This window comes from Indicator indicator, chromosome 15 (genome assembly GCF_027791375.1).
Source record: "Indicator indicator isolate 239-I01 chromosome 15, UM_Iind_1.1, whole genome shotgun sequence".
Lineage (NCBI taxonomy): Eukaryota > Metazoa > Chordata > Aves > Piciformes > Indicatoridae > Indicator > Indicator indicator.
In genome coordinates this window covers 20,303,550-20,319,979 of record NC_072024.1, presented here as the reverse complement: position 1 = coordinate 20,319,979, position 16,430 = coordinate 20,303,550, and the positions used below count along the sequence as shown (strand labels likewise).

Genomic DNA, 16,430 nt, shown 5'->3' with positions numbered 1-16,430 from the left:
TGCACAAAACAACACAGTTGACCATGCAAAATAATAAGCTTAGTTTTACAGTCCTACAATTGACATCAATGTTCTCCTTTATTAGCTGATCACACTCTGTACTCAGTTCCTGTCCAAGATCAGTCTCACATGAAGCTGTACATCTCCTTATGAAATCTTCAGAGCCTGTCACATACTTGGATTCTTAAGTCGCCTTGAAATAATCAAACCAGCACATATTACAATATGACAGATTGAGTCAATGGTCAAGATGAGAAACTGGAAGAGAAATACACTTCACATTGAAACTCTTCAGGTGTCCATGTCATAGACACAACTCTACGTTTCTCTGTATCTGAATGCTGCAGGGTGTACTAAAGGTTCACCAACATTTATCAGCAGAACTCACTGACCTGCACATTTAGTGGGACCATGGATTTTAAGGTTGGATACCCTAAAGGTAAAGGCAGGAAAGGGCAAACCTTAAATAATTACGACAAATGGAATGTGGAACTTGAAATCAAACTGTACACACTCCTCACTTTAAAAATTCCTTTACTCAAACTATGTTTTCAAACCATCCTTATCACTTTTCTCGGTCCCCTTCCATGACAAATAGCTCATGGCCAACCGCATCCTGGAAAGCAACACCTTTCTGCAGGCTTGTGAACTCTGTGCTTGAGAATATGGACCTGTATTTAAGTCAACGTCTTGCCTTCTACATTTGAAATTATAATCTTCAACACAAGATACAAGTAGATTATTGCACTGATTTCAGACTCCAGCCCAAATCATTAATAGCAAAAGACATGCACTGTCCTGCTGTCATATGAGATTTTAATCAGAATAATTATTACCCTGCAGAATAGACAGTTGGAGAAGATACAGACTGTCATGTGGAGATGATATACAGTCCACTGATTCATCCATGAGCCTCCAGCAAAACCTCAAAAATTTCTTATGAATGGTCACTAACAGAAGAAAGATTAAATAATCTGACCTCTAAAATATGTAAAGCCTAAGAGACTCGCAGCAGCACCAAGTTCACAGGTTGAGATTGTACTGGGTTGAAAGGGACTTTCAAAGGTCATCTTGTTCCACCTCTATGCAGTCAGCAAGGACATCTCCAACTAGATCACGCTGGCCAGGGCTACACTGAATTTGACCTTGAATATCTTCAGGGATGGGGCCTCAGCTTCAACCCTGGGCAACATGTTCCAGTATTTCACCACTCTCATAGTAAAGAGCTTCCTCCTGATGTCCAGCCTAAACCTTCCCTGTTCCAGTTTCAAACCGTTGCCCCTTCCTTATCCTATCGCTACAACCCTTTCTAAACAGTTCTTCCCCAAGCTCTGCCACAGAAGAAACAAACCCAGAAGTCTTTCACCCCCCAAAGTGCTCTATCTTACACACAACTTAAAATTGACCTTGCAAAACGTAATAAACATCACCCACAGGCAAGTTGCGGCTGCCTGACCCCTAACTAAAATTTGAAGCATAGAAGTGCATCTGGTTTACAGCACAGACTGTATCAACTTGCCTAAATATACATCAGTCTTTTACAAAAAATGATTTGTGAATATAGTTTCATCAGCTTTCAGCATATATATATATATATATGAGCTGGATAATTGCAGAATTTTCTGTTCAAGTTAAAAAAAGAAATGAAATGTATGCTTACCACCTCAGAATATAATTAATGCAGGCTGTGACAAGTGACAGCATTTACACTGAAGGTGTTCTACTTGCCTTTCAAAAACACTTAACTAAAATATCTATGAAAGAAAAAAAAAAAAAAGCTCCATTTTATATCTAGTTTCTAAAGAACACTGCCTACTGCCAGCATGGACGACTACTCCGAGAAACACTGAATATTTAATTCACTGCAGAGAGAACAGCAAACTCAGGAAGGGCTCAGGAAAGGCGAACGCTAGATGGAGCTGCCAGGTTACAAAGCCAAGCCAGCACCTCCCTCTTGTGGCACGTCTGCCCTATTGCAAGCGCTCCCAGTCATCCACTGACCAAAGCGGGCTTTTCCACGGTCACAGAACGGCAGAGGTTGGAAGGGACCTCTGAAGATCATCCAGTCCAACCCCCCTGCTAACGCAGGATTACCCACAGAAAAGCTTGCCCAGGGTCACAATGTCCAAGTGGGTTTGGAGTCTCCACAGAGAAAACGACTCCACAACCTCTCTGTGCAGCCTGCTCCAGGGCTCCAGCACTCTCACAGCCAAGTTCTTCCTTATGTTCAGATGGAACCTCCTGGATTCCAGTTTGTGCCCACTGTCCCTTGCTCTGTCTGTGGGTACCACTGAAAAGTCTGGTCCCATCCTCTTATCCCCATCCTTTATCTGACCATTGATCAGATCCCCTCTCAGGCTGCTCTTTTCCAGGTTCAACAGCCCCAGGTGTCTCAGCTCTTGCTCCACACAGACACTCCAGTCCCCTCAGCATTTTTGTGGCCCCCACTGGACTCTCTCCAGTAGTTCCCTGTCTCTCGAGCTGGGAAGCCCAGAACTGGATCCAGAACTCCAGATGTGCTCTCACTAGGGCAGAGTGAAAAGGGAAGACTACGTCATTTCAAGCCACATGATTCTTCAGAGCTCTTGTTACAGTTTGTAGTTTATCATAACCTCTACTCTGAGACAACCATTCAAACATAAGAACTAAAGCTATGACTGAGTTGAGACTGCAGCTTGATGCAATAACCCTCAATATCATTACAAAAAGACACTCTGTCATCTTGACAATTGCCTACTTAGCTTCCCTAACAAAGAGAGCAGATTTTGTGCGACCATCAGAAGCGCACAGAAGACTCCCAAAGAGCTTCTTGCTAGCAGCACTGCTCACCTAAAACAAAGCAACTGCTAAAGATGAACCTGGTTCTAACACTAAGTCACTCACAGGGGGATATCATGTTTTGCTTAAAAATGCAACACAAAGTATTTTAAACAATAACCTATCAAAATATGGTTTAATGCTTATGTTTGCCAAATGTTGACAACTTGTGCAAAAGAGGCCCTTGATTTGTAAACCAAAATTGAAATTGCAATCCTCTCTGAAAAATAAGCTAAAAACCACAGAGTTCCTTTCAACTATCAAACAGAAAACGTTCATACACAGAAGTTAGAAATCAAACCCTATTCCTACAGGTCTGCCACATCTGTCCTCAAATAAAATCAGCTGCATCCTCTCTGCTGCAGTAGCAGGACTTAAACTCCTTTACTGAAGAAAAATGAGCTTGGGGAAAAGGTAAACCCAAGATATTTATTTCAGCCACTTGTTAACAGAGAATCTGGTCTCTAAAGATGCAAGGTGTCTTTAGCTTCCAAAAAGCATGGCACAAACTCAAAGCAGTGTGTTATACGGGGATGATAAAACTGGCTCAAGCCCAACTGTGAGGTATTCTCACCATAGGTGTAACTTCCAAGAAATTGTAACTCTGCTATAAGATTCATTGATCCATGTCACATACATATCACGCAAAACACCACCTGGATATACTAAAACTCCCACAAAGGGAGTTTTTGCTTCCAAAAGATACTGAATCCCTCAAAATACCCTTGGCAGCCCCCACAAAATCCAATATCCTACCATATCTTCCAACAGATGCAAAAGCAAGCTGCCCTCTTCAAACACATGCATTCACTTCACATTGAAGAAAAGGATTTCATGTTAGAGCTTCTCAAGTTCTTAATGCCTTCATTTTGGGGTTGGCAAATGATCAAGTGGTTCTGCTTGCTATGACTCAATACCTAAGGATGTGAAAACTCCTTCCTTTCGAAATAACTGAAGTACTCATTACTAACATTCAGAAATTATTTTCAAACTCACATAAATCGCTTCTCCCCTTTTTCCCTTTTTAAAGAAAAGGAAAAAGAAAAAAAAGGAATTATTAACTCAGCAAAAAAGTAAGTTGGACAAAACATTACAACAGCAGGATCTAGAAGTGCTTTATTTCAACATATCCAAGGTAGTACAGAAAAACAAACATGTTTATTGCTGTGTGACCTAGCAGTTCACATCATAGAATAATAGAATTGTTAGGGTTGGAAGGGACAATTCAAGGCAGCAGAACACTGACATCAGTGACAGAGCTCATCTTAAAAAAAATGGAGTGTGGACAAAAATTATGCCAAAAAGCAAACAAAGCTATACAGAGTCAGACAATTCAAAAGAAATGTTCCAGGAGGTACCTACAATCTCCAGCTGCTGTTTAAGAGTGTGGTGGCACCACAAGCATGATGCTACTACAGAACATCAAGAGCAGGGCTGTGGGGCCACACAGGCCACACCAAGTAAGGAAGGAAACTGAGGTTCCCTCTTAGTAACAATACTAAACAGAAAACTGAAGCTGGAACAACTGAGATGGGCCTAGCAGAAAGAAGGCAGAACTGGGCAAAAAGCTCCATTACCAAAGAGAGCTCCATACTGCGTCTTCCACAGTTAACAGAGCAGTTTTCAGTGTACAGCCATGACCTCAAACATGTAGAGTACCAGTTTTCTACCATAACTAGGAATATTTTCTTTTCTTCCCCCAGTCACTACCTAGTGCTATCACAAAAGGATTCAAGACTATCTCCTTAGGGTACACAAGTAGCTAATAAGCGTTTCTGCCACCTGTGGTTTCACACCATACAAACATGTCTTTCAAAATTGAGCTTTTAGCGTTACACCCGGCGTGCAATTGCTAGATCGAGCCACTAGATGGTGATGAAAAGCTGTTTAACTAACCCTGAAGTTATGCAAAGCAGGAAATCAAACCCCCGCAGTCATCAGACCCAGGAACATGCCACAGCTCTGACCACAGAGCTATTCCCCTCCTCGACTCAGCACTTCACAGGCTGTTTCTGCAGCGATCAGGAAAACTGCTCTTGAGGTGCAAACTCAGTTAGCCTGAGAAGACACACAGCATGGATATACACTAATTAATTACAACTCAAGAGTTCTATTTAAGTTATTTATTTATTAAGTTATAGCTACATTTCAGTATCTGAAGGGGACCTACCAAAGGCTGGGGAAGGACTGTTTAGAAGGCCTTTACAGCAATAGGACAAGGGGCAATGGTTTGAAACTGGAGCAGATTTAGGTCAGACGTCAGGAGGAAGTTCTGATACTAGAGAGTGGTGAAACACTGGAACAGGTTGCCCAGGGATGCGATTGAAGCCCTGTCCCTGGAGACATTCAAGAACAGACTCAATGTGGCCCTGGCCAGCCTGGTCTAATTGGAGGTGTCCTTGCTGACTGCATAGGGGTTGGATAAGATGACCTTTGAGGGTCCCCTCCAACCCAATGTTATCTTTAGATTTAAGAAAGAGTTGACTACATGTTCAGAAGAGAAACCATTGCAGTATCACCTCTTAATGACACCAGCCTTCAGTGTTGCCCTGAAAATTTCTGCCAGGATGATACAATTTTATCATTGGAAGAAGTTTTGTTCTAAATCAAAATTTAGCAGGCTGAAAATTCATTCTACTGTCAGCCACCACATGGTATAGCAGCAAAATGCGTAAAAGCAACTGTTTCAAACAAATGCATTAGCAAATATAATCATTGAATGGGTTGGGTTGGAAGGGACCTTCAAGATCATCTAGTTTCAATCCACCTGCCACGGGCAAAGACACCTTCCACCAGATCAGGTTGCTCAAGGTCTTGGCCTTGAACACTTTCAGGGTGGGAACATCCACAATCTCCCTGTTCAAGTGTTTCACCATCCTCACTCTAAAGAATTTTTTCCTAATACCCAGGTCTAAATCTCCTCTCCCCTCTTCCACCTTTTTCTAGTTTCCTTGGCTGTTTTCTAGATGCTGTCGTTTCATCCAGGGCATTTACAATGTGTCCTTAATTGTAGTCTTGCTGCTGGAAAGCCACTTTTCAGAGCAGCATCAGGCCCTGTGATTCTGAGGTACTGCCATGGGAAGAGACAGCAAGACCCCCTGAATGCTCTCTATCATCATGAGCTTGTACAGTATCTTTACAAAAGAAGATCACATTAACAGAAGATAAATTTGATGTCCAAGTCCTGAACTATTTCAAGTCTAAATTATTTGGATAAAAAACAGCCATGACCAGAAACAACATTTATCACATTGTATTAGCTCCCTGAACTCAACCTAACTATCATGGCTGAAAATATCACATCTCATAGAAAGCTAGAAATTCTGAGACCATTTCAGAACAGCATGCTTCAGGAAGAGAGACAAATAATTAAACTTAACAGGTAGTTTTATCTGATTAAAAGACTGACGACAAAATTCTTCACATATTTTAACTGCAAAATCTACAGTTGCCATGCTTACTACCATTATTATGATCCATGTGCTTTTCCTGGGCTTAAGAGCATTCTACTCCTACAGGCAGAAGAAAAGAAAAAGAAGAAACACATGAAAGCACTGGAGATGGACAGGCCAATAGGCCAATATGGTCAATGCAGAAATTAAGCTGCAATTTCTCTCAGTATTATCTCCCTTAGCCTTGAAACAGGCATCCCACATGGCTTTCCCCTTCCCTCCTCCATCCACTATGCAAACACCAGCAGTTCCACCTCTTGTTCTACTGGAAAGCAAGCTGGCAACAGCGTAACATGCTCCTCCAACACTCAGAAGACTTTCCAGAAAACCATATTTTTATAAACAGACTTTAAAAAAAAAAAAATATTACATGATTACACAGAAAACGAACAGTATCAGGAAGCAAAAACAGTACAAAATTAAGAGGTTGTCTGCTTATTCACTTCCTGAAGTCTCATACCACACAGATTTCAGATTAAGTTCGTATTTTAGAGTTCGTATACAAAGCAAGCATTACGGGAGGTAACCTCTGCGAGCTGGATGAAAGACTAGAAATTTTGCTTCAAAGGGGGGAGGGGAAAAAAAAAAAACAAAAGAAAAACAATTGGGCTGCAAAGAGACCCTGCAGCTAGCTCAAAGTCACATTTGTTTTCTAGAAGATGCTAATTACAGAGGATTTAAGGTACCACTAAGTATATAACTTATAAAAGGAAAGTGTCTTACCAGTCTTAGCTTTATCATTATGCAGGGTTTCTTCAGCTAAGTTAGTTAGACATCTGCTCCCTTCCCACAGACTTTTCAATGCTCATTGAAATTTCACTGGCACTTCAACCCTCTACAAAGGCTGCAGAGACATCTAGAAGTTCTGTCAATCCTTCATCATAACTATAAGTAGCTAACTATACATTTACAGGCTATTAGTAAAACTAAGATTAAAGAACATCACTAACACTTGACATGCACATCACTTGCTTTTTGATGGCTTTTTGTCAGCACATACTCTGCTAAACCTCTCCCTGAAATTCACCTTGTAATTCTATCATCCGAAGGACTCAGCATTGCCATTTCTTCACTCTGTGGGTCAGTCTGATTACCCTTAAGCTGTAAGGTTGTCTTGTCTTTTGGAATGCCAACAATCATCCTAAATACACTGCTAAAACACCTAAACTTTACTTAGCTCTGCACTGGGAGTCCAAGATAGTTGTCAAACTATGCTGGCAAGAAAAAGGTAACAGCAAATTCCCAGCCTCTAAATTCAGGCTTGAAGAAGAGGTTTGGAGCTAAACTGAGTTTGGATAGTTTGCACATTTGCAGCTGAGGGTGTGAAGAACATCAAGAATGCAGAGATATAATGGAATTTCCTGAACCAAGCAAGGAATGTATCAGAACTGCTTTTAAATTTACATGGAGCAGTGAGATTTCAGGGCCCACTACAAGTAGTACTGTCATACCTTCTTTTGAAAAACTCTACTACCCTGAAAAGGATCAAGTAGGTCAGTTGACATCCAGAGGTTCCACATCACCTTAATTACTTTGCCCACTGTTTATCAGAATTTGGCATGTTTCAAAACAGTTCTAGAGAAGTATGGACCAACACACGTTCACAATAATTGAAGCCTTCTGAACCTTTCAAATTCAGAAAAAGCATATATGCAATGTATGTAAATTAACTTACCAAACAGACTCCATGAACTCAGGATACAGAGTTTTATAGTCATTCTTAAAATCAATCCAGCGTCCCAACCTTGTGACATTGAACTGTTGAGAAACAAACACACAGATTGAAAGGCATCTTAATATTAAAGAGCATGATACATTCCCAACGTTTATTCCGTAAAACAGCTTGATTTTTAAGTGTAGTGTTTGTCCCATATCAATGCAACACAGCTATCAAATATTTTAGCCTGACAAAGGTTCCAAACTGTCTATTTGAAGAGGCAAAAGAAAGCCAAGAATGAAACCATAAGCATAATTGTTCAGAATCAAGGCCATACATGTAAACGTGTTCAGCACTGCTAAAGATAAATGGTGGATCTTTTAGCTCATTCATCAAATAGAAATAGTGGGTCACTCAAGGGTCAGCCAAGGTTTGAATGCCTGCAAATTGCTTTTGATTACAGGGCTCTTGCTTCTATTTTTAAAACTTCTCACTGCACAATCAGGATCCAGAACACAGTCTATCAGCTTTCACTTATATGAAAGCATGATGTAATTCGAAGACAAAGAAATGCTGGAAGAAACTGATATGCCACAAGTTACCAAAACTATTTCAAGGCCAACTACCTTCTTTGCCTTCCCAAAGCTATGACAAGGCTGACACAGGTGTCAGTCCCTATCTCAGGACAGATTATGGTCATGTCCATTGGCACTGATTATGACCACTAATGAGTAATAAGCCAACTAAGGGATTCACTTGGCCAGGTGGTAGTCCCTCGCCAATCTGACAGTTATCAAGATAGCTCTCCAAACAACCAAGACAAGAGACCCCTGTCCCAGCACTTATTGACACAGACCATCCTGGATGTCCAACTAGGAAAGTAGACACAAAGCAAATTAACTTTGTCACCTCTGCATTTCTACATAACACCTGAGCTTCTGAAACAGATGTTTTGATCCTGACCTTCAAGCCACTCTGACATTCTACTGTTAACATCCAAAGCCTAGGACTGATTAATACAAGGATCCACAGAGCTGGGGTATTCTGTTTGCTCTCAGCACTGAAAGACCCTACACAACCAAGGTACCTTTCAACTTTTCGTAAGGTTCAACCACTTGTTAGAAAGTCCAGACAGAAAACAAACTCTATCTTGAGTAGGAATGCTGGGAATTCCTCTCCTAACACTATCCCAAAATACTTCAATTTATTACCAGCCAAATCACAAACAAGACACTTAAACTAATTTAATTTTTATTAATAATCTGAATACGTGGATGTGGAAGCACACACAGATACATGCACAATTTAATGCATATAAAATCCAAAATCCATTTACTAACCTAAGGACTAAGCATCAGCATTGCGCAAACACCAGTGACCGAAGACACAGCAAGTAAAAAGGAACAGCCATGGAACATAAAACATGAACCAGAATGAACTTTTCTATATTTATTTCTAAAACCAACATAGAATCATTGATGATGTTTTTGAAATACAAAATTTCAGAGTATAGATGAGTGATTGTATATGTGAAAAAACAAACTGTGCTTTTCATTCAGCCACTCACTTGAATTTAGGCCACAGCTATCCCAACAAAGGCAGCTGTATCCCTTTGGATACTGTCCATAACTGCAAAATGCTCCCAAGGCCAAAAGGCAAGTAATAACTCATATAAGAAATTATGCCAATCAAAAGGAATATAGCAGAACTAGAGAACATACAGAGGATTGTAATAAGGTAGAACAGCTTCTGCATGAGGAAAACCTAAGGAATTAGGACTGCAAGGGGTGGCTGACACCCTATCAGGCTGTGTTGCCATCCAGCATGACCCAGACAGGCTGAAGAGTCTGCCAGAGAGTAACCTTAACAAGTTCAACAAGGGCAAGTGTAGGGTAGTGCACCTGGGCACCTGGAAATAACCCCAGGTATCAGCACATGTCAGGGACTGACCTGCTGGAAAGCAGCTCTGTGGAAAAACACCTGGGAGTCCTGGTGGGCAACAGGATGACTATGTGCCCTTGTGGCCAAGAAGACCAATGGCATCCTGGGGTGCATCAAGAGAAGTGTGGCAAGCAGGTTGAGGGCAGTTCTCCTCCCCCTCTACTCTGTCTTGGTAAGGCCTCATCTGGAGTAATGTCAAGTTCAAGAACAGGCAACTGCTTGAGAGGGTACAGCAACAGGCTACAAAGATGATCACAGGACTAGAACATCTGTTTCATGAAAAAAGGCTGAGAGACTTACGGCTTTTTAGCCTGGAGAAGACTGACAGGGGATGTTATCAATGCTTCGAAATACTTAGAGGGGGGCATCAGAAGGATGTGGAGCCCAGCAACAGGACAAGAGATAATGGGCACAGACTTGAACATAAGTTCCAACTAAGCATTGGGAAGAACTTCTTTACTTTGAGGGTCCTGTGCAACCTGCTCTAGGTGAACCTCCACTGGCAAGCAGGTTGGACTAGATCATCTCCAGAGGTCCCTTTCAACCCCTACCACTCTGTGATTTTGCCTAGAAAAAGAAACAAATGATGGCAAAGAAAGTTTTACTGGTAACCATATTATAGAATAACTAGTTCTTCAAACTATGTATAAAAATGTCTTGATTCAGACTGTTTAGAGGCCATCAGTACACCTAGGTTTAAAATGTAGATAGAAAAGGTCATGGCAGGGAGGGAGGCAGAATTGTTAGGGACTACAGACTAGGGAAAAAAATTGATATTTATTGGCCTAGGAAGGTCTTATGCCATAAAGACAAAAAAAAAAGGATATTCTGTATTCTGCCATTTTTCCTTTTGCTGTCACTGTAATACGGTGACAGAGCTAAGAACACACCTAGGGACTCTCCTCAGCTGCAGAAAGCCAGAGATAAGTGTCATCACTTCACAGATGTGTGAGACTGACAGACTGACAATGTACTGGGTTAAATGGACTTTATTCTGCCCACACCGCAGAGGACAAAAATAATGAGCATCACATTCTACACACATCAGCGTTAGGAAAAAAAAAAATCCCTGTGTACCTCAAGAAAATACCTAACCCATCTACTTGGAACAGCTTCCCAATCTCAAGGGTCTGCACAGACCAATGTTCTCCCTCTCACTACACTCAGACTAACACTCTCTCGGAAGGCTGAGGGTTTACACACCCCTATTGTGATATAAAACTAAATGCTAGAACTTCTGCTATTCCAGAAATACAAGCACTGGAAACACTTGTATACAATGCACTCTGGCAATTAACAAAGTAGAGAACAGAAAAGCAGGGAGATTAATGTGCATTTCTTTTATTTGCTCCATTTGAAAACCAAAGTCAGATCTTACTTTCAACTTTCTACACAAGAGAAGACATGAGGAAAGAGATAACTTGTTCCATGTATCAGCTAGATATTCCATGTATCCAGTTAGACACTCTGAGCTTCAGGTTACCTTAAAGTAACCTTTTCTCAACATCAGAGCAGTCTCCCTGTTCTGAGCCACAAAGCTGCTCTTTTTGTTCCCCTTTCAGGATCACCAGTGAGAAGCAAGGGAGTCGCAGACATGAGATTTAAGCAAGTAATCAAGTTGACAGAACTATGAAGTTCACCTCATCTGAAAAACTTCTTCACACATAAATTTACAACCACACAACAGAATATGTATTGAGTCTTTACTTACCTCCCATTCCTTTGAGTATCTCATTACAATTCCTCTGCACTGGTTGTTGTATTCTTTAATCCCCATCTTTGCCACATCCTCTGGCCCTTTAATGCCCAAGGTCTTGTCAATCTCATATTCCTGGGAGCATTGAAAACAACCAGACAAAAACCCCACACTCATCAAAAGCTGTCAGGATTTCTCTCGATAACTTCTTTATGTTCCATGCATTCTAATGAGGCTAAAAGGCTTCCTTTATCCTTTTGAGATTTCATGAGCACTGCACCTGAACTCAACAGATATTCCAAAAGGGCAGCCCTGCCTGGCATGATTGTTTCTTTACTATCTTCAGGAAAGGGGGAAAAAAAAAAAAAAGGTTTCTGAAATACATACTAAATAAATACATGATTATAGTAATCAATGGAATGCCTGGAGAAAGGCAAGAGACCAGTTGGAAGCATCTGAAACCACCACACAGGAAAACCAGAGCACCACACTGGACAAAACTTGCCTTTCCCTTTTAGCAAGAAAGCCAATAATAACAGCAATAGAAACGTGGCTGAGAAACAGGTTGTAACATGGAAAGAGGAGCCAACAGATCTATCTGTAGACAGATTTATGACACATACCACAGGTAAGCCATGACAATCCCAGCCAAATCTTCTGTCAACATAAAAACCACTCTGATGTGCAAATCTGGTCACTATGTCTTTAATGGTTCCTGCAAGAATATGGCCATAGTGCGGAAGGCCAGTAGCAAATGGAGGGCCATCGTAGAAGTTAAACCTGCAACACAAGACAACATTCTTCATTAAATCAAAAGCTGAGCATCAGCTTTTCAAATAGGGTGAGTACATCTGTATGCTTATGCTGAAGTCTTACTAGGACAACAGCAGTTTCTCCTTCTCCCATGAGCAGTCAGCACAGGCACCATGTTGGCAGTGGGACTAAAGAGAACATTTCAGCTCATTCAGTCCCTACCATTGCCAGTTCTACCAGCAATACTACTGAAAATGGCACCATGCTGTTCCACAGCTGGCAGACACAGGACAGAGTTGTCCTTGCTTACCTGCAGGTCTCTTTCATAAAGCAGGAAATCACAGGTTTATTACTACTGTTTGAACATCATTGGTTTTTCATAAAGTGAAATATAAGCAGTAACTAACCTGACAACAGCAGACAAAACTGCTCTCTGCAAAGGGAACAGCTGCTGTTAACAGAACCCAGGCAGAAATAAAGAAATCAGTACAGCTAAGCCAGCCTTGCATTGTCACACAGTTGCTACAGCTTACCTAGGTCTATTCTTTGATTGTTTTAGGCACTCCTGGAAACAATTCAGATTTTTCCAGAGCTCCAATATCTTCTCTTCTTCATTTGGAAAACTTATGTTCTCTGGAACTTGTTGAACCATTCTTTCTCAGCAATCACCAAGCAGAGAAAAGAAAGTACATATTGAACAAGAGTGAGGAAAAAAATTACTTCACAAATATAATTTGTCTTACAAACCCATATCACCAAACCACATCCCAGTTTTTCAAAGAGCTTGATTCATTGTAGACACAGAAGCAAGCACTATATTCTACAACACCTAATCATTTTGACAGACTAACATCAAAAGTTTGTTACAGGAAAAGGATTCAAGTACAGCCCTTAATTTTTTATCATGCTTTTATTTTTGTTTCCTATAGAAAAAAAGGAAATGGACTAATTATTTTTTGGTTACGAGTTGGATTTCTTTTTTCCTTTATGAAAAGTTTCCAAGTTCAAAACGGTCTTTCAGCATCAGTTTGTGAACTAGTGAGACATACTTTGTGCAGGAACTAAAACTAGTGAAGAGGCAGCTTTTCCCTGTACATGTATTCCTACCATTTACAGGTTTAAAACCACATTTGTCCATCTAGCTAGGCCACTCTTCTCAGTGCTCCTAAATACAGCAAGGCTCCCGATAGCATCAACTGAAACACTGCAAGATGAACATGTGGAAAGAATTTGAATAAACAGATGAAGAAAAAGCTCAAAAGCCTCAGCAGTGAGTCTTTAAAAGATCTAACTTCCAGAGCAGTGGCAAAACTACCAGTCTTGTTCTAGTCTCTTTTTTGTATTTCCAAGTTTTTACAAGTATGTTAGAACTACGCTACAAGGGGCTACTTCTTGCTGGCCATTACCTGAAGATCTTTTTTTAATGCAGTTGGCTTTGTACTTCAGTGGCCAAAGCCCTTCTCCAATTCTGGTCAAGTCAATGAAAATCACCACAAGCAAAATGATATATGAGCAACCCAGGAAAGAGTTCTCAGCATAATAAGAAACACACAATAGAACTACCTGGTCTTCCAGACTTGCTACAACAGTCAAATTTCAAGCAAACGCTACAGCAAGCAACAATCAAAAGCTTCACGGAATAAGGATATCTAAGATAGGAGTTCCATAACAGAAGAAAACCGGTTAAGTTTGTAATAGATGACTGCAAAGGCAGCTCTCACCCACCTCCAACTTCAGCACTGCTGCTCTTTAGCACTTACACAACAAGGAGCTAAGCACACCAACAGCCTCCAGTTTTGCTTAGTGCTGTAGAATTACAACCAATAGCACAAGAACCGATTCTTCTAATTTACTTATGTTTGTCAGATAGTAACCATAAGCAGCGACAAAGACATGAAGACAATACTTCAAACACCAGTTGACATGCTGCTTGATAGTGCTAAAGTTCCAAAATGTTTTTAAATGAGAAGCCTTTAAATGAAAGGCGGAACACCACAAAATTTGCCAGCTCAGTGCTTTGAATCTGTATGAAAAAGTGTGCCCCAAAATGAATCCTATGAATTCTACCATTCATAGCTTTTGCACCAATGACACTCCTCACTACTAAGCCCAAATTATCCAATGAGACAAATAAATTTGGAGACCCATAGCCTGGTACACAGGTGACAGAACAGCTGGAAGGAAAATCATGAGCTGACAAGGAACATATGGACATGGCCTGGATGTAGTCTCCGAAAGGTAATAACCAGTTTTAGCACAGTACATTAGACATGACTTATAGCACAGTTGTCACCAGCGTATCTCAAAGCACTAAACAAAGCACTAACTGGGCCACGCCATTTCTCAGTAATTTGATCACAGACAATGGAGATAAGGCAGCCTCAAAACTTATTTCCTACAAGCCACTTGACTTGAGAACTAAGGATCTACACATTCATTTCAATCAAGCTCAGCCTTCACCATTCAGTGGTAACTGCAAAGGCTTCGGCAGCTGGCCCTGCTGTCAAGTCCCTGTAATCTAACCAATTCAGTGCAGGTTGAAGATTTGGTCTGTAACTGTGACCGGGCTATGGAAGCTGCTCACATATCACAGACTCCATGCATTAATCACAGTGTCACTGTTGGCCCATTCCTACCAACTGAAGCGCTGCATGTACAAACCAGCGTCCAGTAACCACAGGGCACAAATCTATACACACTCTCAGCAACATTACAGGAGGAGTTTATTATGTCTGCATTAGGGATAAAATAACTGATTGGAATTACAGGTCAGGTTTTTCAAGTTACAAAGCAGCATTTTAAATGGACTTAAAAGACAAATCACATTTGAAATCTCTCTATGGCTCAACATCAGCTGAGAGAAAAAGCAAAGACTTACGCGTTCAGGAAAAGCATAAACAATTTGTAGGCAGAAATATTAATAATACCATATACCTACACCAAAAAAAAGTTCATTACTACAACCTACGCATTTAAGTCAGAAAATAATTGGCACCACTCACTGCTTTGAAAACAGTATGACAACATCGTAAATGGTGACTTAATCCTTCAGAATTAAGGGGGGGTTGAGGTTATTTGAAAACAGACTATGATTTGGTGGAAACATCTGCATGGAGATAGCTCTGGGGAGACCTTAGAGCAGCCTTCCAGTATCTGAGAAGGGTCTACAAGAAAGCTGGGGAGGGACTTTTTACAAGGGCTTCTAGTGACAGGACAAGGGGGAATGAACTGAAGATGGGAGAAGGCAGATTTAGAATGGAGTTTAGGGAAGAAATTATTTATAGTAAGGGTTATAAAACACTAGAACACGTTGCCCAGGGAAGCTGTGGATACCTTCTCCAAGGAGATGTTCACGGCCAGGTTGAATGGAGTCTTGTGCAACCTGGTCTAGTGTAACATGCCCTTGCCCATGGCAGGCAAGTTCGAGCTAGATGATCTTTAAGACCCCTTCCAATCCAAACCATTCCATTATTTCACATTACACAAATTATGCCAATAACGGAAGACCACATTTGGACAACACTCCCAATTTACATATAGCTTATGAAACCCAAAGGGATTCTTGTTTTCTTGTTTCTCTACTCATCTTCTCCTGAGAAAAACAACACACCATGCAGAATTTTAACCACACTCACTTTTTTAAAAGGTAATAACATTCAACAGGAAAGGTGTCAAAGCTTGTTGATTATGCTACAGCAGTCTCAAACTTATGCTGGGCTTCTTATCTAGATGAAAAAAAAACCACAAGTGTTAAAAGTATAACAGCCATTCAGACTGTTGGGTGTTCTCAATATTAGTTAGTTACTTTTTAATTTTTTTTTTAATCTATTAAAATGCCACGAGGAAGAGAGTGAATCAGTTTTTCAGAAATCTGCTTGACTCAAATACATCACACAGACAGATGATTAAAACAAAGTGGATTTTAAGACACAAATTTTGTTGACTGTGAAACCAAAATGATAAGAAACTAAAAAGCATACCAAAAGTCTCCTAATCTCAAGGGGTTTATGATCAGTCACCTTTTCTTCCAGTCACCTTCTCCCACAAACTATTCTATATAAAAGACCTATGCACAGAACTCCCTTCAGAGATGAGGAGCCTCCTTTCTCCCTCT

At 40.6% G+C, this 16,430-nt stretch overlaps 1 protein-coding gene and 1 non-coding gene across 12 annotated transcripts in view; both read right to left on the bottom strand.

Moving 5' to 3' along the window:
• Positions 1-12,968, bottom strand: part of IARS1 (isoleucyl-tRNA synthetase 1) — a 103,874-nt gene extending 90,906 nt beyond the window's left edge. For 9 of the 11 annotated variants that reach the window (XM_054387492.1, XM_054387501.1, XM_054387494.1 and 6 more), the window contains exons 1-4: positions 12,850-12,968; positions 12,187-12,343; positions 11,579-11,698; positions 7,945-8,027 (exon numbers count right to left, since the gene is read on the bottom strand). In XM_054387492.1, the coding sequence (XP_054243467.1) occupies positions 7,945-8,027; positions 11,579-11,698; positions 12,187-12,343; positions 12,850-12,968 (479 nt within the window). Of the gene's footprint in view, positions 1-7,944; positions 8,028-11,578; positions 11,699-12,135; positions 12,344-12,849 lie in introns of all 11 variants that reach the window. The other 2 variants (XM_054387491.1, XM_054387498.1) reach the window with 2 other exon arrangements.
• A 1,896-nt stretch (positions 12,969-14,864) lies between these two features.
• Positions 14,865-14,999, bottom strand: LOC128971946 (small nucleolar RNA SNORA84). The gene has a single exon (XR_008489253.1). It is a non-coding gene; the product is annotated as a small nucleolar RNA SNORA84 (small nucleolar RNA).
• Positions 15,000-16,430: the final 1,431 nt, after the last annotated feature.